The sequence below is a fragment of the Topomyia yanbarensis genome, chromosome 3 (genome assembly GCF_030247195.1).
Source record: "Topomyia yanbarensis strain Yona2022 chromosome 3, ASM3024719v1, whole genome shotgun sequence".
NCBI lineage: Eukaryota > Metazoa > Arthropoda > Insecta > Diptera > Culicidae > Topomyia > Topomyia yanbarensis.
In genome coordinates this window covers 96,325,706-96,350,041 of record NC_080672.1, presented here as the reverse complement: position 1 = coordinate 96,350,041, position 24,336 = coordinate 96,325,706, and the positions used below count along the sequence as shown (strand labels likewise).

Genomic DNA, 24,336 nt, shown 5'->3' with positions numbered 1-24,336 from the left:
CCGAGTAGATCGCGTCAAATAGCTAGCAGTGGATCGTTGGGGCGCCAGTGAATCGGAACCTGGAAACGCTGGACAGCCACCTACTGGCTCACAAAACGACCATTGGTAGCAGGAAAAATATACCGCCGGGAAATTCACTGTAGGGTAGATCCACCACTGACTATACTGCCGTGATACGCATAACAGTCCCACCTGCATAGGAAACCCATAGCAAATGGGACTGTTATGCGGATCACGGCAGTATATCGTGTCATAAAATTGGAGCTAATTGGCCCACAAAACAGACATCGGTACTTAGAGAAATTCCGCCACCAGGGAACTCTCAGTCAGGGTAGTTCTACCGTCGGATAATATGTGAATAGATCTGGATAAAACTCTGATCCAAAATGGCTCAAGGAAGCCGTCGTCGGTGTCGGGAGAAAATCCTCCGTCGGGGAACTGAGAGTCGGAGTAGGGTGAGTTCACCGCCGGCGACTATCCGAGTAGATCGTGCTGGGAGCTCAATGACTCACGGAAACAGGAGCTTAACGGTTCATGGAATGAGCATCTAAACGACACACTGAGACAAGACCTAAAATGGTGAAGTAATAGATGTAGACAAGAAGCAAGGGAAGAGTCGAGAATGAAATCAAAGCTCAAAAGTCGAACCATTTCATGGACCAAGTGAGGCTCAGAGATAGAACTGAAAAAAGGTGCGGCGAGAGCACAACGAGCCTCCCATGAAGTAATACCTTGATGTAGTGAGGAGAGTTTAGTGGTTAGGCACGAAAGTGAGTCGTGAGTCCCACACAGTGCCAATACACTTCAGGCCAGGATTTTGAAGCTTTTAAAACTTTATTATACAAAAAAAAAACACATAATGACTCATCGAGGAAATGGTGCTAAATGGCACGAGAAAGGAACAAAAGGATTTAAAACAGTTGCGGTGCCAAATGCAGCAGGACAGGGAAACAAATGGCTCAAAAACTTGTGGTACTGAGGCCAAAGAAGAATCGGTATCGGAAGAACCGCCGGTGAACTCTCAGACGGCGTAGGCTGAATACACTGCCGGGGACTAGACTGAGTAGACTGCAACGAGACACCACCAGATCACCGGGGCACCAGCTAACCGGACGCTCTACTCCACCGGAATCGTCGAAATGTTTTCAGCACCTGGCTGGTTGGCTCGATTTCTGGAGAACTCTCGCCGGGAATTTTGTTTTTTGTGATCTTTTTTTCTGCTAAGGGTGTTTTTGAATAACCGCTAAGAACCGGAGACCACAAGAAATAACTCTGAAAGTGGACTAACAAACTCTGCACTATACAGTGTGCACCATGCACGGACTGTGAAAAGCATCCAAACGTTCCGAGAGTCACCATACGAATGAGATTGACATAATGAAGGAAATGAATTTGTGTCTCATCCAGAATCCGCTTAAGATGGTAAGCCCTAGGTACAAAAATCGTATGTTTGTGTTAGGCTATTGTGCAATGATAATTGTCAATAATATTTTATGAGTTCTTATAAGGAAAAACAAATCTAAATCGCCAAGAATGTTCCTAATAAATATAACAGGTGTTTCAGTATATTTTATCCACTAATCGACAACATAACTATATCACAAACCGTACATTATTAACGCACTAAAAATCTTCCAAGTTTCATCATGAAATTGGTGCGTTATTCGCTTCCAGCCGCTTCTGGCGAGTTTTTCGTTTCACGTACACCATCTCGGTAGCCCACATGACAAGCGTTACAATGGTAAATGCATTGATGAATGTAATACTTTTCGAGTAGTTGCCAGACAGATCTCGCATCAACCCAACCAAGGGTCCGATCGTCATCAGAATGATACCGTTCATCATCATCTGTATGCTGGAAGCCGACGGAAGACGCTTGATCGGTATGTAGCTGGGGATCACCAGGCTCATGTAGACTGTACGGACCCCCTTCGAAACTCCGAGGAAGAAAGCCACTACAATCATTTCCGGGAAGCTTCGGGCTGCCAAAATGCCTAATGGTCGAAGAAAGAAACACATTACGATTTATATTTCGAATTTGTTGATTAACTTACCGAATCTGAAAACAATCAGCATCGCAAGGGAAATCATGTACATGACCCGCGGGGTTAGCTTCAGCAGATCACCCACGAAAGGGGAAATGAATCGGAACATCAAATCTGCCACAGCCAGCGTGGACATTATCGATGCAATCTGTTCCGTGTGATAGCCGAGATCGTTTAGGATGAATGGAGTCATTAGTGAGAAATTAATTTCGGCAAATACAGAAATTGCCATTCCTAGCATCATATTAACGTAAATCTTGTCCTTCAATAGTGTGAGATCAAAGATGGCGACCAATTTTTGCAAAAATGTTAGCTTCGGCTTCGTATCGCTATCGTTATTGCTAAAATCAAACTTGGTGGTCTTCGGAGTGGCCGATCTCGGGGGGATCGGTCGATCCAATTGGCGCATGATGGATGGAAGCCGATTGTCTTCGGTGAGACCTTGGTTTTCACTTAAAACTGGTAGCTTTGAGTGTGAAATTGTTGGTAGCTGGACACTTGGATTGGACCCTCGTCGAGTACCAGGATATCGTTCGTCGAAGATTCGCAGTGAACTACTCAAATTAACGGAGTCGTCGGATTTCCCCAGCCATTGCTTGGAGTTTCTAACCCCGAAAATACCCGATAGCTTCCGTTTTGGTAGATTATTGTCCAACGAGCTTCTTCGTTCACTGTGCTCGAAGATTTTCATTGAACTACCCAAATTAACGGTTTCAACAGAATCTGACTGAAACCAGCGTTTCCTATTCTGACTCGTTTCCAAATTCTGCGATCCGGTGTGGAACATCGATGTATCAACCAGCGAAGTTTGCCTCTGTGTTGGAATAAACACTGATTAAAATGATATGCATTAATAAAAGTGCCATTTCGAGTTTGAGTAACGAAAAGATTACCTTCGCTTTTGGTTCTCGACAAAAAGGCTGCTGCTACCATTGAATCTCGTCGCCGTATCTGCGAAGTTAGCTCGAAACCGTAGATACTTTGGGCATCCGTATCGTGATCGGTAATAAAGTTTTGCTTTTCGAGGTACCCATCTTCGTCATCCGATTCGGATTCCCAGATCCCATCGGTATGGTTCTGCAGTGGAGTTACCCCTGTAAAGAAATTAGTCATTGGATCGTCTTTTATTTTGGATTCAGATCAATTACCTTCAACAGCTGAGTACTTGTCGTCGTTGGGTCCCTTTTCATTCGTGGAATCCACTTTCGACTCGATTGGTAGCATGTGACGTTGCACTGGTTGCAGGAGTAGAGCAGCTGCGATGATGTGTGTTGCCAGTGCTCCAATGATGAGAAGGCATGTTCTCGGATCGTACAGAGCCACTAGAAGGGAAACCAACTGAGGAAGCAGAATCGGTCCCAAACCGGTGATGGTCATCGCAATTCCTGCAGCCTTGTTCCTTCGCACAACAAAGTAGGTGTTCAAAGCCAAAGAAAACGAAGAATTGCAGAATCCCATTCCGAGAGCTAAAGAAGATAGAGGAATTGTGTTATTATGGAGCACCAAACAAAAAATTAATCAACAGTACGTACAAGCTATAATACTATAGGTGATGATGAAATGTGCGAACGTCTGTGCCCCGGATGTGAGCATGAGACCCAGTGAGAACATCGAGCCGCCCAGTGCGGCCACCTTGCGGAAACCGAAGTTACGTAGCAGAGGTCCGTTGAACAGACCGAAAGTCATTCCGACCGCCGACGCCAGATTTATGATGAGTGATGCGTCCGTAGCCGAAATGTGAATTTCCTTGAAGGTGTCTTTAAAGATTAAGCCGAAACTCTGGAGAACTGGAATGATCAGGATCTGTAAAAAATATAGAAAATTCAGGTTTGGGATTTTTTCAAGTTTGAATCAGTCTACGTTTTATCTAAAGCTAATTGAGATCGACAAGACTAGACAAACCTGTTTTTGATGAGCCACAAAAGATAACCTGAATAGTGGTCGCAGTGGCAAAATTTTCCCTAACAAACCTGTTTTGCTACTTTTTACTCCGGTTTGCTACCAGAAGAAGAAAAAAGAAGAAGGAGATACAAGAATTATTTTGTCCCAGTTTGCTCCGGAGTACTTCCAGCTTCTCCTGGTACTGGAACAAACCTATAATCTTGGCAAGTTGTTCGAGTAGATGTGTTAACCGTGTTAACAGCGCCACACAGCTAAGCGAGCCCCTCGGTGCCCATGCAACAAAAAAAACAAAAACAAACCGTGCCATACGCCTTCTCGGATTGGCACGCATAGCGGCCACGGAAAGACAGTTGTAGCGAGGAAAACATAAACGTCAAATCATTCGCAGCCGAGTTGGTCTGAAGGTATGGTAAAAAGCTATCGTAAACTTATTTTTAAATCGTGTTAGTAGTTAAAACTAATTAAACCTATTCATAAATTTAAAAAAAAATTGTTAATAGATTGTTATCATCCATGGTAAACCGAAAATTAAGAGCTAAAACTAATCCTATCAAAACTAACAGCTACAATACGGTATTGCTCTATGGGACTTTATAGTCCACCTTCTCATTATACCTGTAATGAAGGGATTAATAGGAACTGCTAATTTCACTGCTGTCCAGCAACATCTCATAAATTCTTTCAAGAGAATTGTTTCACAGAGGAAGGATGTCATCCAAGAAAACCAAATGTTGATCCAGCAAGAAGATGACGGATAAGGTCACCCCATGTGGTGACAGCGGTTGACGGTCACAACGTCCCAGCGACAACGACTGAGCTGCAGAAGGACGAAACGAATGCTAAGGATTGACCGCTTTTCTTCCTGATCTTTAATTCATCGACCCACATGTGTGCGAATTCTCCAATGAAAATATGTTACGGTTGCGTAAATGCTTGAAAGCAAGAGCATTGGGACCAATAAGATATCACCTGCTGCACCCGTCCAGCGCTTCGGGAATTTTTTCAACTTTCAGGTCATCAAGAAGATACGATCATTGTCGTCGCCAAACATTGTGAAGTTGGAGACAGTGGTGAACTTCGCACTGACAGTTGAGAATTTAGTCGCTACCATCCAAGCGTGCGACGTCAACGACTTCGTCTATAATGCGTCACTGCGATACGAGTTAGTAGGGAGGTTGCCATCATCGTTGAAACTGAGCTGGGCCAGAAACAACCCTGCTCCGAAGCTGTTGGACTTCAGTCTGACTAACAGTAGAGGATGCAAATGCGGTAGTAGATACCGTACACAGCTATCAACGGTTTCGTGGTACTAAGCGGGATGGTTTCTTGAATGTTCTCTCGGAAATAGACTCTAAGGAGTCGAAACCAGCCAACTTTCCATAGAACCCAACAATCGTTGACACGAAGAAGTTCGTGATGTGCGAAAGCGATACTATTCAAAGTGGGCGACAATAAGAGCTTACAAACTTTGTCGAAAATATATAGATGAAACTACGCGGAACGAACGGCTGCATATATCTGCACCATCCCCTGCTTGACGGTTACGAAAACCCTCGACCTGGTGAAGCTCCTACAACAGCCGCCGTTTACGAGAAAAGCTGCAGTTCCGGTCGTTGTGCACGGCCCATGAAAAACAATTCGAACCTACGGATTTCTGGCAGACTGCTCGGAACTCACGCTTCTAAAACAGACAAGCTGGGGTTAAAGGACCAAGGAATCCATTGTGCTTGCAGTGAACTGTCAAAACCTCCAAGATTGAAAACAGATCACAAAGCTTCTGCGTAACGAATCCGATCAAAAGGTATGATCTCTCCAGTGTATTAACGATCGAAAATTAGCAGATCCGACCATAGAGTCTCGTTACCGCGGAGTTGCAGCAGAGATACCAGCACCTCTTGAAACTACCGATTGCGTTGTATAACGAGGACAATCCGCGGATATGTAATGAAGACTCGCAAAGGACAGTGAAACGAGTCGATTGCAGTCAAAACACGGCTCGGTTCAGGGTCGGCGGATAGCGTGGGTAGTATGGGTAGTACTACCCACTCAAAAATGCCCGAGTGGGTAATTACCCACTCGAAATTTTGAACAATTTAAAAAAATTTAGATGTGTAACGCATGTATGTCGCATTATACACATTTGAAAACGTCGATGTACCACAATTCCATTTGCATAAACGAACGTGATTTAACGTGAATGTAATGTCAGCGTGTATATTGCGAAAAGCGGAAAATCCTTACTAATGGACCCCTCATCCTATGCTTTCTATCCACTCGGGTGTAAAGTGTTTCGCCGCCCCTGGCTCGGTTGGATTGTTTTCGGCAGTTGTGCGACAGAGAAGAATACTGGGCACTACGTAACCTATCATACGCGGCAGGGTTGCCAGTGCAACCGGGAGACAGGTTACGAACTCCTCAAAGGCAGACTTTGCCATCGAACGCTTGGGAATTTCTAAGCAAAGCAAACTACTTCTGTTACATGAGGACCAGGGAGCGCAGTTAATACTGGAATTACCCACTCGGCCCGTAGACAGCCGGTTCGAATCCGGGTTTCTGTGGAAGTACGATTCGATCCGACTTCCGGATAGCGCAGCAATGGCACTGTTGAGAAAACGAAGCCTAGAGAACTGCACGAAGAAGGATTCACTGGTGGCGGGCGAGCTGGTCGCAAAAATCCAAGATCACATCCACAATGGCTACATTCGCAAGTTGTCTGCGGAACACCTGGAAATAGACCGTCCTCCTACAAAACAAGACTCGTATGGGATGCATCCGTCACTGTTTCCGCAGTTTCACTCAACTCTTCTGATCCAGATCAACTTATATCTCTTCTGTCTGCGCTGATCCAGCTCCGGGAGTATCGAACAGCGGTATGGAACGACTCCCGTGAAATATACCACCAAGTAAAGATACGGGAATACAACCAGCATTGCCAGCTTCTGGAAGGCCAGCGAGACACATATTGGCCCTAGCGTCTACGTAGTGCAGATAATGACTTTCGGCGCATGCTGCTCGCCGAGTATGGCACAATATGTGAAAAATTATGACGCAAAGAAGTTCGACCAAGAACATCCAGTAGCAATTCACGCAATTGTAAAGCAACACTACGTTGACGATAAGTTCTTGAGTGTGGAATCTGAGGAGGAAGCAATACAAGTGATTCGAGAAGTACAAACTGTGCACAGGTCAGTTGGCTTCGAAATGCGAAATTGGATCTTCAACTTATTCCAGAGTTGTGGCAGTTATGAGCGAAACGAGCTCCACTGAGAAAAGCCCTTAGTATCGGCAACAAACACGTGTCAGAACGCGAAAACCTCAATAAACTGCTTCACATACAAAATGTCACCAAAACGCACAGTGCTTCGTACGTTGATGAAGATCTTTGAGTCCTCAGAACTCATTGCGCACTTCTTAATGGATCTAAAATCCTTGCTACAAGAAATCTAGCGAATTTCAGTCGATTTGGACAATCTAACCGATGAGCCGCTATTTCAAAAGTGGAATGGCATGGTTTACAGTATTGCCGCAGGTATCGTCTATTGAAATACCTTGATTATACCGAGCAATCACATCCGCGTTCGACGGACGCGGAAATACGGAAGGGTGGTACAACTGCACACGTTCGGACGGACGGAAGGGTGGTAAAACTGCACATGTTTGTCGACGCAAGTGAGAACGGTTTCGCAGCTGTAATGTCTTTGCGTTTTCAGGAAGGAGAATCCATCGAATGCAGACTGGTCGGAGCAAAGACGAGAGTTGTGCCGTTAAAGTTTCTCTCAATTTCGAACTCCGCACTGCAATCAGCTTTGATGGACATGAAGTTAGCGGACACCACTGCCAAATCGCTATCCATCAAAATTAATCAACGCTTCTTGTGGACTGAATCCAGAGATGTCCTCTGCGGGTTCAACTAGGATCACCGTCGGTATAGCCAATTCGTGGCCTGCCGGGTCAACGAGATCCTGGAAACGACGAATATCCACGAATGTCAATGGGTGCCAACGAAGCTGAACATGGCAGATGAGGGAACCACATGGACACGAGTTTCGGATATGACTGCCTTCATTTGACGGCTTTGCGGTTCCGAATTTCTCTGGCGACCGAAGGAAGCATGACATGTTTCCCCGCACTCATTTGGATCGACTAAATAGAAGTTGCGGCCTCATCTTATGCTTCATACCATGACGTTGGACTCAATGATTCAACCACAGGATGTCTCTACTACGCCGAATGTCTTATGTTTTGTTGACAACCTGAAGCGAACTAAAATGAAACGAACTAAGAAAACCTGTTTCGTCTCGCAAAGCACAGTGCATCTTTGCTGGAGGGGGAATTCCGGCAGTGATCTACAGCAACCGTGGCACACACTTCCAGGGCGCCAGAAAGTAATTACAGCTAGCGCTAAAGGAACTCGACAACGACCGGCTGATGCAGGAGTTCACAACGGCTCGAACGCAATGGACCTATAACCCGCCCGCCTCTCACCATATCGAAGTAGCTTGGGAGTGTATAGTTGAGTCCATGAAACGGAACCTCACTGTACTGCAACCGAGTGCTACGCCAACTCACGAAGTGCTCCAGAGCGCATTGGTAGATGTTAGGAATGTTTTCAACTTACGGTCACTCATTAGTGTGCCGCTGGGGGTGATGAATCTCTAGCCCTGACACCCAACCACTTTCTCCTGGATACGCAAAACGGCCTACGACGGTGAGTGCCATTCGAGGACAGCTCTGCAGCTATACGAAATAGTTAGCAACGTTCGCAGACTATGGTCAACCGATTTGGAAAGCTATGGGTTAGAGATTATCTTCCAACACTTACTCGGAGACCGAAGTGGTTTACATCAGTAAAACAAATTGCAGTCGGTGACGTCGTCACCCAAATCTTCGGAGGAACTGCTGGCCCAAAAAATCGAGTTATCTCCGTCAAATCTGGTGCAGATGGACAAGTGAGATGGGCTACGGTACAGGCAACCAACGTAGGTAAACGAGATACGCCGTCCTGAGCGTAGGCATTGAGATGAATGCTTCAGGGAGACCCTTATTGCATTCCGGGGGGAGTGTTAACAGCGCCACAAAGCCAAGCACAGGAGCTCTGCACAGATTGGTTAACCCAATTGTTTTTCCTCTCATACCAAAAGACAGTTCGTTTCCCTATACTCGTTAGCGACCCAGAGCTCCTGTGCTTGGCTAACCGGAACATCACTCGGTACCAGCCAGTTGCTTTAGACGGTCACATATGTTGTGTGAACTGTTTGGGTTTAGTGTGTAGCTGTCGCCAACTTTGGAGTTAACTATGACACATCGTCCAACTGACAGCAAGTTGGTGTCAATCATTGACGAGTGGAACACGGTAACTTATTTCGAAATCGTGAGGCCTAGTGCTAAAATTTTAAATTCATTAATCCTATTCCTAAAATTAAAAGTGAAGTTGTTGATAGATTATTATCATCCAAGGTAACTCGAAAACTAATTTAACCCTTTCATGCCCAACTTTTTTTCTAGTGCACGTAGGATTTCAAAACTATTTCTCATTGAAAACGATGGGGTGACGAAATACGAAAAGCCATTTTTCATAAAGATTGGTGCTTCCCTCGCAGTGCTAGAAGCTGCTCAACTTTTACCTTTCAATGCTCAATACAATTCTCCTAGAATGTTTACAATAGTCCATTTGCGTGGAAAACGTAGCCAAAGGCACTCTAAATTGATGAGTTTTATCAGTTTTCAATAATATTGAACAATAACGAAAATATATGAAAAAATCATTTTTCGTCGTCAACGTAAACTATCCCTGGCAGCACTGCTCCATTGGAATCCAATCAGACTAATTGCAATAACTTCAGTTCTAGAGCTGATCCTTGTAACTGTTAGTACTCAAATGAAAGGCAATAGTCAGGTTTATTAGCCTCACTTGTTTTTGTGAGCAAATCTTGCCTCAATCAAAAGTTATAGCTGTTTAAAAACGTTGTTGTCCACAAACAACATGGGCATGAATGGGTTAAGCGCTAAAATTAAACCTAACAAAACCTACAGCTACAGTACGGATCAGGTTTGTGTGGAATTAAGTCAGTACGAATTGAAAACAGCACAAATAAGATTACATAACCTAACATTACCCTGAGTTAACATTGGGAATTCGGAATTGAGTATCTATTTTGAACTGTTACGTAACCCAACACGAACAAACATATAAACAGAACTGTACTTAGTTATTTGCTCCCCTCATACCTCTGTTCACTGAGCAAGGGACAGAATATCTGTCACCTACCGAAGTATGATGGGTAATGAAATATAAATCAGTTACCAGACGATAATATCTGGCCTTTGTATCTAGCGGAAAAATTAAATAGGTCAAATGATTTTGGTGACAGTGGCGGTTGTGTGTGATCTCGCTTCAGAGGCAGTGGTACGATCACTGTCGCCAATGCGATAATCATGTGTTCTTACTGGAACGTCATCATAGCTCAGGGATAGCATAAAGGTTTGTCCATTGGGTCGAAGTCCCATGGGTTGAAGGGTCGAATCTTGCTTCTGGGGTGATTTTTTCACCCACAATCGCTTTCGTTTAGCTTACCATTTCGAACTGCTTTCCTCGTTTGATATGACCAAAAACGTCTTACATAAGGTGTTGGCACTTATGTCAAAACAAATGAATTAATTATTTAGGAAATTTCCGATTTGAGTTTCATTTTTGGATCCCAATTATTAAAAATAATGTATTAAAAAAAAAAAAAACAATCTGCCAGTATTGACAGCATACGATAAAAAACAGCAATTGGTCGGTATTAAGTCAAACCGGACTAAGTCGCAAAACATCGAAAAATGAGATAATGGAAGCAGTGGATAAAGAATTTCTTCAGCTACATTTGACTTTTGCCAGATTTAAAATAGGTAATAATATGCAAGAGTTATGCCAAAAATATGTTTTCAATTATAATGTAAAGGATGCTGCGATTCAAACGTTAAACTCGTTTTCTCGAAATCAATAAATTGTCACTTAGTCCGGTCTGACTTAACACCGATTCATTGTGAAAAGAATTGAAGTTTTCGCCAAACTTTGTTCGAAATAGCACCACTGTGCGCCGCTTTGTACTAAAGATTTCGGATTAACGAGCATCGGCATACATGAAAACGGTAATGCGTCATCCAGAGAGCGCAAAATCCACCGCGTAAGACGCCTTTGGATTTCGCGTAAATCATTTCGATCCAACACTATCTCTACATACATAGACCACAGTACGGGGCTTGGCAAAATATTTTGCCTTCCCGGTCGCTCGTATCATAATCACATTGGATACGCGAAAAAGTTTGCCTTTGTTCGTTGATATGGAACGGGGGGACACGGTTTTGCCGACAAAATCGGCGCTTATCACAAAACGGGCACCTAAATACTTAGCGCAGTCCGTTTCGTATGTATATCGTACTGTGGTCACGTGCTCTCTTGCTCCAAGGTAGAGTGCAAACTTCTGCCCATGGCATAAGATTACACAGTATTCAACGGGAACAACTAACAGCTTTAGGTATTAGGCGTCTTTTCAGATAAAATATATGATATTGGTCATAGCTGCTAACGTTATCAGTCGGTATATATGAGCGTATATGAGCGGAAGCTAGTGTTCGACGAATTCTTATTATTAGTTGCTTCTGAATTCGGTACAACTTGTTAAAAGGGGCCGTACACAAATGATGTAGCTTTTTTCTGGCGATTTTCGACCCCTCCCTCCCCCCTCGTAGCATTTGGTCACAAAATTCTAACCTCCCCCTTGTAAATGACGTAGTATATCTCTAACCCCCCTCCCCTCCACGCAACGTGACCGGGAGATGAAAAAATTACATATGTTTTTCAATTCTTTTAAACATATGTCCTTACAAAATATTTGACGACTTTTATCAACATTTTCATTATAACAGCAAATTGCCTACAAAAGAAGCCCATTTCATGACAAATATAGTGTGGATAGTTTTGTTTAGAATTTTACATGTCATAAAGCATGAAGAAAAGTTCACAATCCTGCAGCTGCCAACGATTTTAGGAAGCATAAGCTCAACTAAATTACTAAATTTTCTTTGATTGAATCCGAAAGAAAATTTAATTCAGCTACCAAAATAAGTCTACTAGTTAGCAATATTAGCTAACTAATGTGGAAATTTAAATCCGCATGAAAAATCTATCCTTTTCTTTGCGAGCCTGCCATTCCGCGAACAGTAAAATTTACAAAATGAAAAACCGCGTTAAAATCAACTTAAAAATGGAGGAACATTTAATTGTTTTCTCTAATTAATGGGTTTTGATGCCTGCCAAAAAATTTAAACTTAATGCTACGTCGCACAACTTCTGACCCTACCCTCCCCCTCGTCACACTTCGTCACAAATTTGGTATACCCCCCCTACACCCTAAAATGCTACGTCATTTATACATGACCCCAAAGTGAGTTTTCAAGTACATTCTACCTCCATCTTTAGAATATGGTGTTTTGATAGCACACAGTTTCGACGATGCACTTTGACCTGTTTTCGACAAATTTGAACGCCGAAAGGCCAGAATCTGGAACATGTGTGTTTTGTATTAATGATTGATTGATAAAGGTAGCTGAATGAGATAAGATAAGAGATGATTGAATAAAATGCACTTCCGTATGTTTTTAAAGATTACATTCTGAAGGTGTATTGATTTGTTTCCGATTCAACTGATAACGTCTCGTGGGTCAACCAATTCATTTTCACCAGCACAATGAGAAAGAGGTCAGCATTTTCAAAGTAGGTTAATAAAATATAGATGACTTGGTTTGTAGAATGGTATCAGAAAACCAACGACTGGAATACTGTTGTAGGATCTAAACGAAACAGATTTAAGGAGTTACCGTAAAACGGGGGAACATTGACCATTTTTTCAAAAATATTTCGAATAACTATATTCACATCATGTGAATGTGACTGTTTGCATTTTTAAAACAAGTACTGGTACTCATAGATTGAAACTGTTTAAATAGTTGGGCATTTTATTTTGTTTTACTATAAACATAATAGGGGAAGATGGGGTAAAACGCACCCCCGAGGCAAAATGCACCCCTTGCTTAGGGTAATTTGGAGAGAAATGCCGTACATTTTTAAAAATCGATCCTGCATCAAAGTAAACCATTCAATAATTGATGAAATAAGGTGCAAAAATTGATGTTCTTGTACAGCGCAAATTCGCTACTTGGGGGCAGGTTAGATGGGCTGTTCGTTAGGTGGGTGTTCGCTAATTGGGTCGTGCCCCAATTAAAAAGCAACTGGACGTAAAAATTACATGTCAAATTGACTTTGACAATTAAGCAGACAATTGAGCTCTTGTCGGCCGGTCTCACGAACACTAACGCAGTTTCTTGGTTGAAAACAATCCCATTTGCTTTTGCTGCCTTTGTTTAATATTTTCCACCAAGTTTTGATGTAGTGTTTGTGTCAGATGAAGTGTACGTACAGGAGACGTAGTCTTTAGTTGAGAGTGTGAGCGGTTACTTTTTGACATCTATCAATCCACCCAACTAGTCAATCGTATTCGTTAGTTGGGGCGAGGTCGAATCTGTGCGGTATGGTGGGTGCCATCCCTGTCATCCGATATGGAGATATTGAGACATTCACCGAAACGTACACGCCGCACCAACTGCTTACTAAATGCCGCTCTAAGGTTGCCAGCCAATTTGGTAGCATTGAAAATGCTTTACTCTACTATATGGGGCTAGGGCTAGGTGTAAAACCAAAATCTGATTTCGAAAATTGTCACGAAAATGTGGCATAATTTTAAACAACTGTAGCACTGTTAATTGTTGATGGATTTGCGTCATTTAAATACTAATAGATTCAAAGAAGTCCAACTTAAAAATTGGTTGCAATTATAAATTAGTATTTCGACTGTACACTATTGAAAAATCCGTATTATTGTAAAACATTGGGAAAATGTAAAAAAACAGACAAAGTTTTCGCTTACGTTTTGTTAATTATTCATGGATTTTCATGATTCGAACACCAATCGATCCAGAAAGTTGCCAGTAAAAAAATGTTATCAATTTCAGTCAAATTCAAATCTGTGTATTTTATTAGCACACTATTGTCAAATCCGTATATATGCAATAAATAGAGAAAACATATACAATTGTCACAAATTTGTGCAAGACTTTCTCTGACAAGGACCTCATCTTGACATTCATAAGCGTCCTACACAATTCATCGCTTGATATAAAAGGAATGTTTTTGACCGAATTCCTTCATTGCAATGCCTGCTCTGCTGGCAGAACCAGTTGGATTATCGGTATTGTTGCTTGTAGGATAACTGTTAGATCTCTCATTTGATCACGAGCTACGGAAGGGGGACGTTTGTCTGTATGGTGGAAGGGTTTTGTTCGCAGCTTCAAATGACAATGGCGGAACAGAAGCGAGATGGCGAATAGGGATCTTTAATTTGGAAAAAATGTGCCAGTTTTTCGTATGTATTGGTAGCGGGTGTCCTTACGAGTACACTCATATTATTCTTAAACCTTAATTATTCTTTTATGATTTTTAAATTTAAAAAAACCAAATTAAACTCAACCAGCAAACTGACAGTTGTCCTATTAAATGACGTATCTGCAAATATCTCGTTCGCCTCATTGTTAACCGGGACAGCACCCCACACAGCATGATCTGGTACTTTGTCAATCCGCTAGCAACCTGCCATCCCAAGTTTCATCTGCAAACTATGGTAGATTTGATAAGGCAACCTATAGGGTCGTGCAAGTCGCATGGGTTTGGATGTGTTATTGTCCTAAAAGGAAACAAACAAAAAAATGTTTTTTTCGATAGTTTCGGGCCAAAAAATTGAAAAAGGACTGAGATATTAACTCACGCTACTAATCTGCATCAGAATATGCCTTAACCCGCACACCCCTAAAGATCCCTATTGCTGGTTTATGCCGTCGTATCAGCCGTGCAGGCATGGTTCAAATCGTTCCATAGGATTCTCGTCACATATCCCAAAATATAATTATTAGCAAACCGCCTTTATTAGGACGAAAACATAATGGAAAAATGATAATTCCTTTTATTAACTTTTATTAAGTTTGTACTTGGTAAATCTGTACCTTTACTAGTGAATCATAATATATGCAAATATTCTTCAAAATAATCTACCAACCCGAGTTTTTCCAAATCTTAAAGGAAATCAGTGAATGTGGCAACCCTGACACTAAGCGAAATAAGTTAAAAAGAATGACTAAAATATTTTTATTTGTCGCACAAAAGGATTGTCTTCCGTTTGCACCAAAAAGTTAGTAAAAGAGATCGCCTAGTGCTCATTTGACATGAGCTGCGAAAGAGGAATGATCATCTGTGTGTATGCAGCAGAAGCGAATCGCCGGCGCAAGGTTCGAATTGTTTCAAAGGATTCTCGTCCCGTATCCCAAAACGTAGTTATTAGCAAACTGTCCTTATTAGGACGAATATATAATGGAAAAATGATTTGCTCCTTTAAAGGTTAAATGTTGCATTTTCAACGTAACTGCGGTCGTGTCTTGTACACAACCATTTAATTTTTTTTGTGTAACTAGTACTTGTATTTGCTTTTCGCAGTAGTAATAAGTAATAATAAGAATTTGTTTGATAAGTATAGTTCATTAAACCAATTGTATCAATTCTGTAATCTAATAAGAATTTTTTTAATTTTACTGAACATGATGAATTTGGCACCACTTGCATCTGGTATACTCAACTTAAACAAAACGATGCATAACGCAGGGCTGATTTTTGAAACAACTTGTTTACTCATTCAGCCCTTCGTTATGCAAATTTGCAACATTATGACAGATTGGCTAAGCGCGGTGTTTTATGAAGCGCGGCCGTTCCTTTCGATTAGGAAAGGCCGCGTGGAATTTTGGGGAAATGCACTAATATACAGACTTTGACAGTAGTCAACATATGATGGACATGGGCGCATCTAGGACCATATCGCCCATGCTATTGCATTAGGTTGTTTTGATTTTAACAAAGGCCGATGTTGGCTAGGAAAAAAACGGCCGTCTGGCAGGGGCCTGGTATAATTATTACAAAATCAAATATTTTTAGGTTATGTTAAAATGGAATCATAAAACTACTTTACGACTTTTAGTTTTTATTCAGAGCATCGAAAAACTTTAAAAAAATATTTATTTTTAATACATTTTCCGAAGCTTATGTCGTGTCTATAGTAATACCAAAATGCGTAATTTTGAATATTTTTTTCAATCAGGTAAATTGATCAGAACTCTGACAAATTTATTTTGTCTGAAAGAAGGCGCTACAGCTACAAATATGGCTATTGTTGATCAACATCGATTGAGAACTTGTGAAATGGCAGCATTTTGAATTTTGCAAAATGTAAAATTTTCTTAAAAAAGTGGCATTTTTTTGGCTACACGTGTTTTTTTTCAATTTTGGCAGTATTTAGTACGCCTTTCCAGATTTCCATTTTTTGTCCAACATTTGTCAGATGTTTGTAGCAACTTTTAATAATAGGTTTGATACAGCTTGTAAATTCAAAAAAAAATTTAAAAATCTTCAACGCGGACTAGGCGTTTTTTAAAGAGAATGTGTATGCAAAGTTTGAAATAAATCGGTTAAATAGTTTTTGATAAGGCTGTTAACCCTTACCCTCTCCTTAACAGTTGAAACCCTTACTCTCTCCTTAACTAATTTAAACTACCAAAAGACGAATTTCGCGCCAAATCGTATTCGGAGTTGGCAGCACCCTCTCAGATTTTAATGAAACTTTCTGTACATGAAGACTTTGTCACCAAAAGCCACTTTGCATACTTTGTTTTTCCAAAAATTATCTAGACTGTCTTTTGAAAAGGGCCAAACTTTTTTTACCAATAGTCTAAAAATGACAAATCCTACAAAAAAATGTTGTAGGAGTGGTTTTCACAAAATTACTCAAATTTTCGAATAAAAATATTGAAAAAATTCTTCATTGACTCCTATACTTAAAAAAATCGATTTTAAAAATTAAAGTCGATTTACAAAAAAAAACCATTTTTGATTTGGATGAAATTTTGTTCCAAGATAGATAATTATGTTCCCTACCTACCGTTAAAAATTCAAGTTGGCACTTTCAAGGAAAAAAATATTTGAAAAAAAACTTTGTCTAAACTGATTTTTTTTCTTCAGTGTATTTTTATAGAAAACTAAATCAATAAAAGTCATAATCATCTCAGAATCCAAAAAAATCTCATATATATTGACTAATTTAGCAACCAAGCAAATTTTTATTAAGGGGTTAATACTTTTTCATTTTTCATAAAATCGAATTTTTTTTTATTACTTTATCTGAAAGTACAACTCCTTGAGAATGTTTTCCCAAATTTTTATAGATCCGAGAAATAGATCGAAAGTTACAGCGCTTCCAAGCGCGCTTCGTCTACCAAGAGCAATAGTAATTTGAAATTTTAAATTCGATTATCTCGAAATGTCGTCTTACTAAAATGGTTTTTCCGTGATCACGATTGCCGAAAAACTACTCAATCAATTTTCTTAATTTTTTTTTCAATTGATCGTAATTAATTTTTCTCATACTTTAACGATTCCTTTTTTATTCATAAATTTTTGCTTCATGGATAAGAATTTTTTAATACAACTACGTTTTCGAATGCAGGAAAAAATTATTATTTATTCAACTAATCGTTAAGGTACGAGGAATACTCATATACACATTTTTTGAATTTTGGGATTTTGGATGATCTATTGGTCTTTAATCATGATCACTGCAAACGTCTTATGCTTGTTTATTTCACTTAAAAATGTATTTTACATTATTATTTATTTATTTTTACATACAACATTTGTCTTAAAACCATCTTCATGCATGCTATTTTGTATTATTTCTATACAAGGAAAATATGTTTGGTTCATCTTCTGAATTAGAATACCTTTTCGTCTCTATTTGTCCCCAGTAATAGGCACAAAACTGTGGATTTTTTGAGTTTCAGATATTGTTTTGGCGTTATTATACAGCTCTTCGAATTCTTCTGACATTTGGTCGTATTGTTCAGTGAATATGCAGCAGAAAATAAATTTTGTGATGTTTTTATCAGTTTGTTCAACTGCCCAGTTGAATGGAAATACCATAACAACTCTCGGGGAGTTGTTATGGTATTTCCATAGTCGCGTGCAGGACTGGCTCTTTTTGCCATTCGCTTGAGAGTGCTACTAATAGCATCACAGGGTCCTTTCCATGGGATGCTGCAACAAAATGCCATCCTGCGCTTAACTCAGACTTTGACTGGAATCTACACAAGCTTGCTAAGTTTTGTTTATTTTTGTATTGTGCTGCTGCTCCATCAGATATAAAATAAATTTTAGAAAAGTTTGTCAATTATTTCATAAAATTTAACAGTTTTGAGAGGAACAAATGAACTGCAGTCTTCAAGTCTTCCAGTCTTCCGATCTTCCAGTCTTTATTCAGGTTTGTTATGAATATATACCAAATTAATTACTTTCTGCATGTATCAGACAACCAGCTGGGAAAATGGATCCTGACATGATTATGACTTTCACTGGTTTAGTTTTCGATAAAAATACACTGAAAAAAAAAGTTTTTTCATATACCTTTTTTTCCTTGAATGTGCCCAACTTGAATTTTTACGGTAGGTAGGGAACATAATTACCTATCTTGGAACAAAATTTCATCCAAATCAAAGATGGTTTTTTTGTTAATCGACTTTTTTTAAAATCGATTTTTTCAGTGTAGGAGTCAATGAAGAATTTTTTCAATATTTTTATTCCAAAATTTGACTAATTTTGTGAAAATCACTTCTACAACATTTTTTTGTAGGACTGGTAAAAAAAGTTTGGCCCTTTTCAAAAGACAGTCTAGATAATTTTTGGAAAAACAAAGTATGCAAAGTGGCTTTTGGTGACAAAGTCTTCATGTACAGAAAGTTTCATTAAAATCTGAGAGGGTGCTGCCAACATTTGTTCGAGTTGGCGCGAAATTCGTCAGAAGTGAGATATCTAGCTTACCTTTCAAATTGATCACCAAAATGTTAAAAAATAAATGTTCTGGGCCTCCCGATAGAACGATTCAAAGTTATGCTCAGAAGAATGAGGAGAATCTAAGCTTTCGATTAGTGAGAACTTCAGTGACACAAATTTTTAGTGTTAATTAAATTTTCTATCAGAGACACCGTGCCGCCACTTCCCCAGAAGTCAGTGATTTCGGAATTATAAAATGTTTATATGGTTCCTTCATCGTTGCCCACAATAACCACTTACGCACATCAATGTACCGTAACATCAAATGCATGGATGGACTCATAACTCAAAGAATCGCCGCTAGACGGCGATAGTGCACAAAGGGATTTTGAATTTAAAATAGTGATCATGTCTCGTTCAGTAAACAATTTTGGAATGGTGGGCTAAATCTACGGATGAAGATATCATTTTATTGTGATTTTATAAAAGAGTGTCTGGAAGCTAAATTATGTTTATTCTTTCTGAGAATTATTCCCATTATTTATAGCTCTTCATGTTCCCCCATTATTTATAGCTAGCATCTGTCAAAATACATAATAATGATTATATCGATTATCAAACAGCGACGCACGGACCACACCGATCGACCGTTGTGTAAACAGATTTATCGTGGTAAATTTGTGCAGTGTCGGCCTTATACATATTTATGTTGAGTTTCAGGTTAATTCGACATGACAGCGATAGGAAAGAAAACAAAACAAACTCGGTCCATCGCTGGATACGACACTTCAAACGCTTATCATTTTATCTAATTTAATTCGGTACAGTAAATCTGGTATATGTACTTACATTCGCCATTCCATAGGCAAACACCACCATCCATCCCCAGCCTCCGTCAGGCGGTCGCAACTGCGCTGGTTCGGCCATCCTTTCTACTTATCTGCTCACCTGACAACGGGTATCTTCACCAAGGCAAATAAAGTAATCTTCACAGTCACGTAGGCACTCTCTACTAAAACAACAGTCGTTTGTGGTTCCAAATGATTCTGCAACTATTGTGTGCTCAATTGAAAATATACCACATCCACTATCACTTTGAGTGGCATATCTAGCAACTAATACAAAAATCATATCACTATCGTTAATCCACTTTGATCGAACATTGTACATTTGGTGTAAATAACCCTTTAGACAAACAATGACCACCTCACGAATGCAGCGACACTCCAGACGACCCGCTGCAAAATGCCATTATCACATTTGATTGGCCTGATTACGTCTACTTGTTACACTTGGCTCGGTTTTTCCCCCTCACACTTCACTTGCCTACCGCTGAATTTGATTGTTTATTCCTACTTCCAAATAAGAATCATCGATAGACACTAGACAGGGTTTGCAACATTTGCCAATATCAAGTTCAAAAGAACACTTTCTTCATATTACAGACGCACCGCATGCATAAATTACTGATAGCGTAAACATTCACACTAACCGGCTGATTAGCTGGAAGGGAAGCTCCCGGTTGGTTTCGAGTTCAACATTATACTGAATGGAGCTTGCCCTGAACAATATCCGAAATGCGCTAACGCGCAACTAATTCGCGCGCGTCGCCGCCGTCTCGATGCGACGGACATCCATGATATTGCACATGCGTGATAACAGTGGCTGACGGTACAATATCAAGCTAGATCTGGGTATCGGTTGGCCTTTGCATCTGTGTGTTGCGCACAGCCAGCGTTACTGGTCGCTATCTGGGTTGACAAAAATAATAAGAATAACAAAGGAGAAACCATTAAAATCTAATCTGCTCGCAGAAAAAAAATACATATTTTTTCAATGAAATTTTTAGGCTTTGTGTTTATAAAAATACTTTTCAATGTTTAGCAAGTTACAGCCTAATTTGATGTGTTAATCCCTCGTGATGACAAGTTAACCGTCTCGAGTTCAGTTGAAGAGTGCTTTTTGGATGACTAAACCGGTCTAGTGGGGCATGGTATCGTATTCAGATTCAAGGTTACCAGTATTTTTCAAAGAAAATTTGGCAGTGCAATAGACGAATTTCGTGCCAACTCGAACAAATGTTGGAGTACCCTCTCAGATTTTAATGAAACTTTTTGTAGACTTTGCCACAAAAAGCCACTTTACATATTTTGTTTTTCCAATAATGATCTAGACTATATTTTGAAAAGGGTCAAACTTTTTTACCAATTTTTTCAAATGACTATAGTCTTAAAATGATTTTCACAAATATTAGTCAAATTTATGAAAAAAATATATTGAAAAACATCTTCATCGACTCCTACACTGAAAAAATTCAATTTTAAAAATTTAAAGTCGATTTACAAAAAAACACCATCTTTGATTTGGATAAAATTTTGTTCCAAGATGCATAATTATGTTCCTTACCTACTGTCAAAAATTCAAGTTGGGCACTTTCAAGGAAAAAAAGAAATTTGAAAAAAACTTTTCCTAGTCCAAACTGATTTTTTTTTCAGTGTATTTTTATAGAAAACTAAACCAATGAAAGTCATAATCATCAAAGAATTCAATTTCCCAACTGCTAGTTGCCTGATACATGCAACAAGTATCAGTAACGAATTTGGCATTCGTTTGGCATATTACCCTGGTTACTCGTACCTTACCTGCATCAATATTTATTTTACCAAATAACAGTACTATAAAACTAAGGCTTTATAACAGTCTAGTAACAACAGTTGAGAAGAGCAGTTCTAGTAAAATTATCATTATGGATCAATTGTATAAATCAAAGTTAAACAGTATCAAGTACTGTGCAAAGATAAACAATCCGAAGTGTGAACGTAATAATTTATGTTCGGAAGTCGCCATCTTGGATTTCAGACATAAATTTCTGGCATTTACTCGTCAGGAAGACCTTTCCGAAAATACTCAGTGAGTCTAGATTCTAGACTGTGAAGTCTGGACTCTGCATTCTTTACGCTGGATTCTGGACACCGGGCTCTCGCCTCGATATTCTGTGCCATGGACTCTGAACTATAGTCTCTGGGGTCTTGATTCTGGACTCTGGAATCCGAACTCTAGACTCTGACGTCTAGACTCTGCACACTGGAATCTTCACTCGGGACTCTGGATTCTGGACTCTTGGCTCTCCCCTCGTGACTCTGGGTTCTGGTCTCTAGAGTATGGACTATGGACACTAAACTTTAGATTCTGGACTATTCACTCTCATCGCTGAATGATGGACTCTTGGCGCTGGCTTCTCTCCTCGGGACTCTGGATTCTGCTCCCTGGGCTCTGTGCTCTGGATTCTGGGCTCTGAGCTCGGAGCAATGGGATGAGTATTTTGGATTGAGGACTCTGGTCTCGGGATTCTGAACTATGGTATCAGGATTCTCGTCTCTGGACTTTGAGCTCTAGATTCTGGACTTTGAGCTCTGGATGCTGCACTCGTCACTCTGGATTATTGACTCTGGACTCTCGCCTCGAGATCCCGTGTTACAGACTCTGGATGCTGACCTCTGGGTTCTGGGCTCTGTGATCTGGAGTCTGAGCTCTTGCCAGTGTATTCTGGACCCAGGATTCCCGACTCTGTTCTCTGCACTCTGGACTCAATATTCTGAGCTCTCGTCTCGAGATTCTGTGCTATGGACTCTGGACTGTAGACTGTGGTCTCTGAGCTGCGGGCTCTGGGTCTTGATTCTGGACTTTGGACTCTGAACTGTGGACTCTGGACTGTAAACTCTGGACTATGCACACTGCACTCGGGACTTTGGATTCTGGACTCCGGACTCTGGGCTCTCTCCTCGGGACTCTGGGTTCTGATCGCTGGGCTATGGAATCTAAGCTCTGGATTATCGAATCTGAACTCTGGATTCTGGATTCCGAGCTCTGGAATCTGGACTCCAAACTCTGGTCTCACTATTTTGGGTTAGGGGCTCTGGACGTTGCGATCTGGGCTCTGGATTATGTGCTGAGGATGTTGGGCTCAGTATTTTGGGACAAGAACTCTAGACTCTGGTTTCTGGGCTCTGGACTCTAGGTTTTGGACTCTGGCATCTGAACTCTAAACTCTGGGCTCTGAACTCTGCGCTCTGAACTCTGCACTCGGAACTCTGTATTCTGGACTCTGAGCTCTGTCTTCGGAACTCTGGGTTCTGATCGCTGCGCTATGGACTCTGGACTCTGCATTCTCGACACTGAACTCTGGATTCTGGACTCTAGACTTGCCTTACTATTTTGGGTTAATGACTCGTGACTCTGCATTCCAGTCTCTTTCCTCGGGACTCTGGACTTTGGGCTATGTAATCTGGAGTCTGGGTTCTCTCCTCGGGATCCTGGGTTCTGGTCTCTTGGCTATAAACCCTGAATAACAATACACTGAAAAAAATTCAGTTTGGACAAGGAAGTTTTTTTTTCAAATAACATTTTTTCCTTGATAATGGCCAACTTGAATTTTTGACGGTAGGTAGGAAGCTTAATTACCTATCTTGAAAAACAAATTTCATCCAGATCAAAGACTGTTTGGAGAGATAAGGGCGGAAAATTTTCCGCGATCAAAATCCAAAATAATAACCAACAAAATCGATACAGGAGAAAAAATCGGCAATTAAAACAGAGGAACAAATGGAATATTTAGAATTCTGTGTTTATAAAGACGCATTTTTTTTTAAAATTTCAATATATGCACTCTTTACGTGTTTCTTCCCGAATTGATACGCTGCTCGATTGGAACCGTTTTCAGTTCGACTGTAACTTTTGATTTCATAGACTCCGCGCATCTCTATACAACTCTGAAGCAAAACAAAAACTGACCAAAAGTCGGTCACCCTATCATATGTTGACATGAATGTTTATAATCGAAAACGAAGGACAACACAATATTTATGATGTTATGAATTAAACATAACATGATCTGTAGCACCATTATAGTTTTCAACCATTAGGTAAATACTCAAAAATATATTGCACAATAGCCTGCTTGAGATGTACGTGGACTCTGCTATTTTTAGTTTGGTTCTAAAATTACACTCAAGACAGTTGTTTCTTGTCAAATACACATCTGGCCAATTTGTTACTATATAGTTATCGAATTTTGCATTCATTATAGCTACATTTCATTCAAAAACTAGAAAATAAATAGTTGGTGTCCGGCTAACGATTCTAAACTTCGCACAATCGGTAACGTTTCCAAACACACAGCTGTTCAGCTGACGCGACGGTAGGATACTGAACACTCGCTACTCGCTGGTCATACCTCTCGGCACTGTCGGCGAAATGAAAGATGTAGCTTTAGCTGCTTTTGGAATGTCATTCCGCTCCGTGCCATTGAAAAAGGATTTTTCTCATGGGATTTTCGATTGATTGACACCGGTGTAGTGGATTGCACTGGTTTTGCACTTTCTAGCAGAAGTGTCAATGGAACATACCCAGTTTTATGCACTTCTGCTAGAA

General features: G+C 40.3%; 1 protein-coding gene across 3 annotated transcripts; it reads right to left on the bottom strand.

The window, feature by feature from the left end:
* Positions 1-1,536: 1,536 nt before the first annotated feature.
* LOC131690268 (uncharacterized) lies at positions 1,537-24,134 on the bottom strand. Of its 3 annotated transcripts, none has more exons than XM_058975903.1 (7): positions 23,997-24,134; positions 19,756-20,657; positions 3,578-3,848; positions 3,194-3,511; positions 2,939-3,139; positions 2,055-2,876; positions 1,537-1,994 (listed from the first exon to the last, which is right to left on the bottom strand). In XM_058975903.1, exons 2-7 carry the CDS (start codon positions 19,831-19,833, stop codon positions 1,645-1,647), a joined length of 2,040 nt encoding a protein of 679 aa, XP_058831886.1. In that variant the 5' UTR covers positions 19,834-20,657; positions 23,997-24,134; the 3' UTR covers positions 1,537-1,644. The 3 variants fall into 3 exon arrangements, with proteins under 3 accessions (XP_058831886.1, XP_058831885.1, XP_058831887.1); XM_058975902.1 differs by having other exon boundaries at positions 23,580-24,123; XM_058975904.1 differs by having other exon boundaries at positions 23,837-24,123.
* Positions 24,135-24,336: the final 202 nt, after the last annotated feature.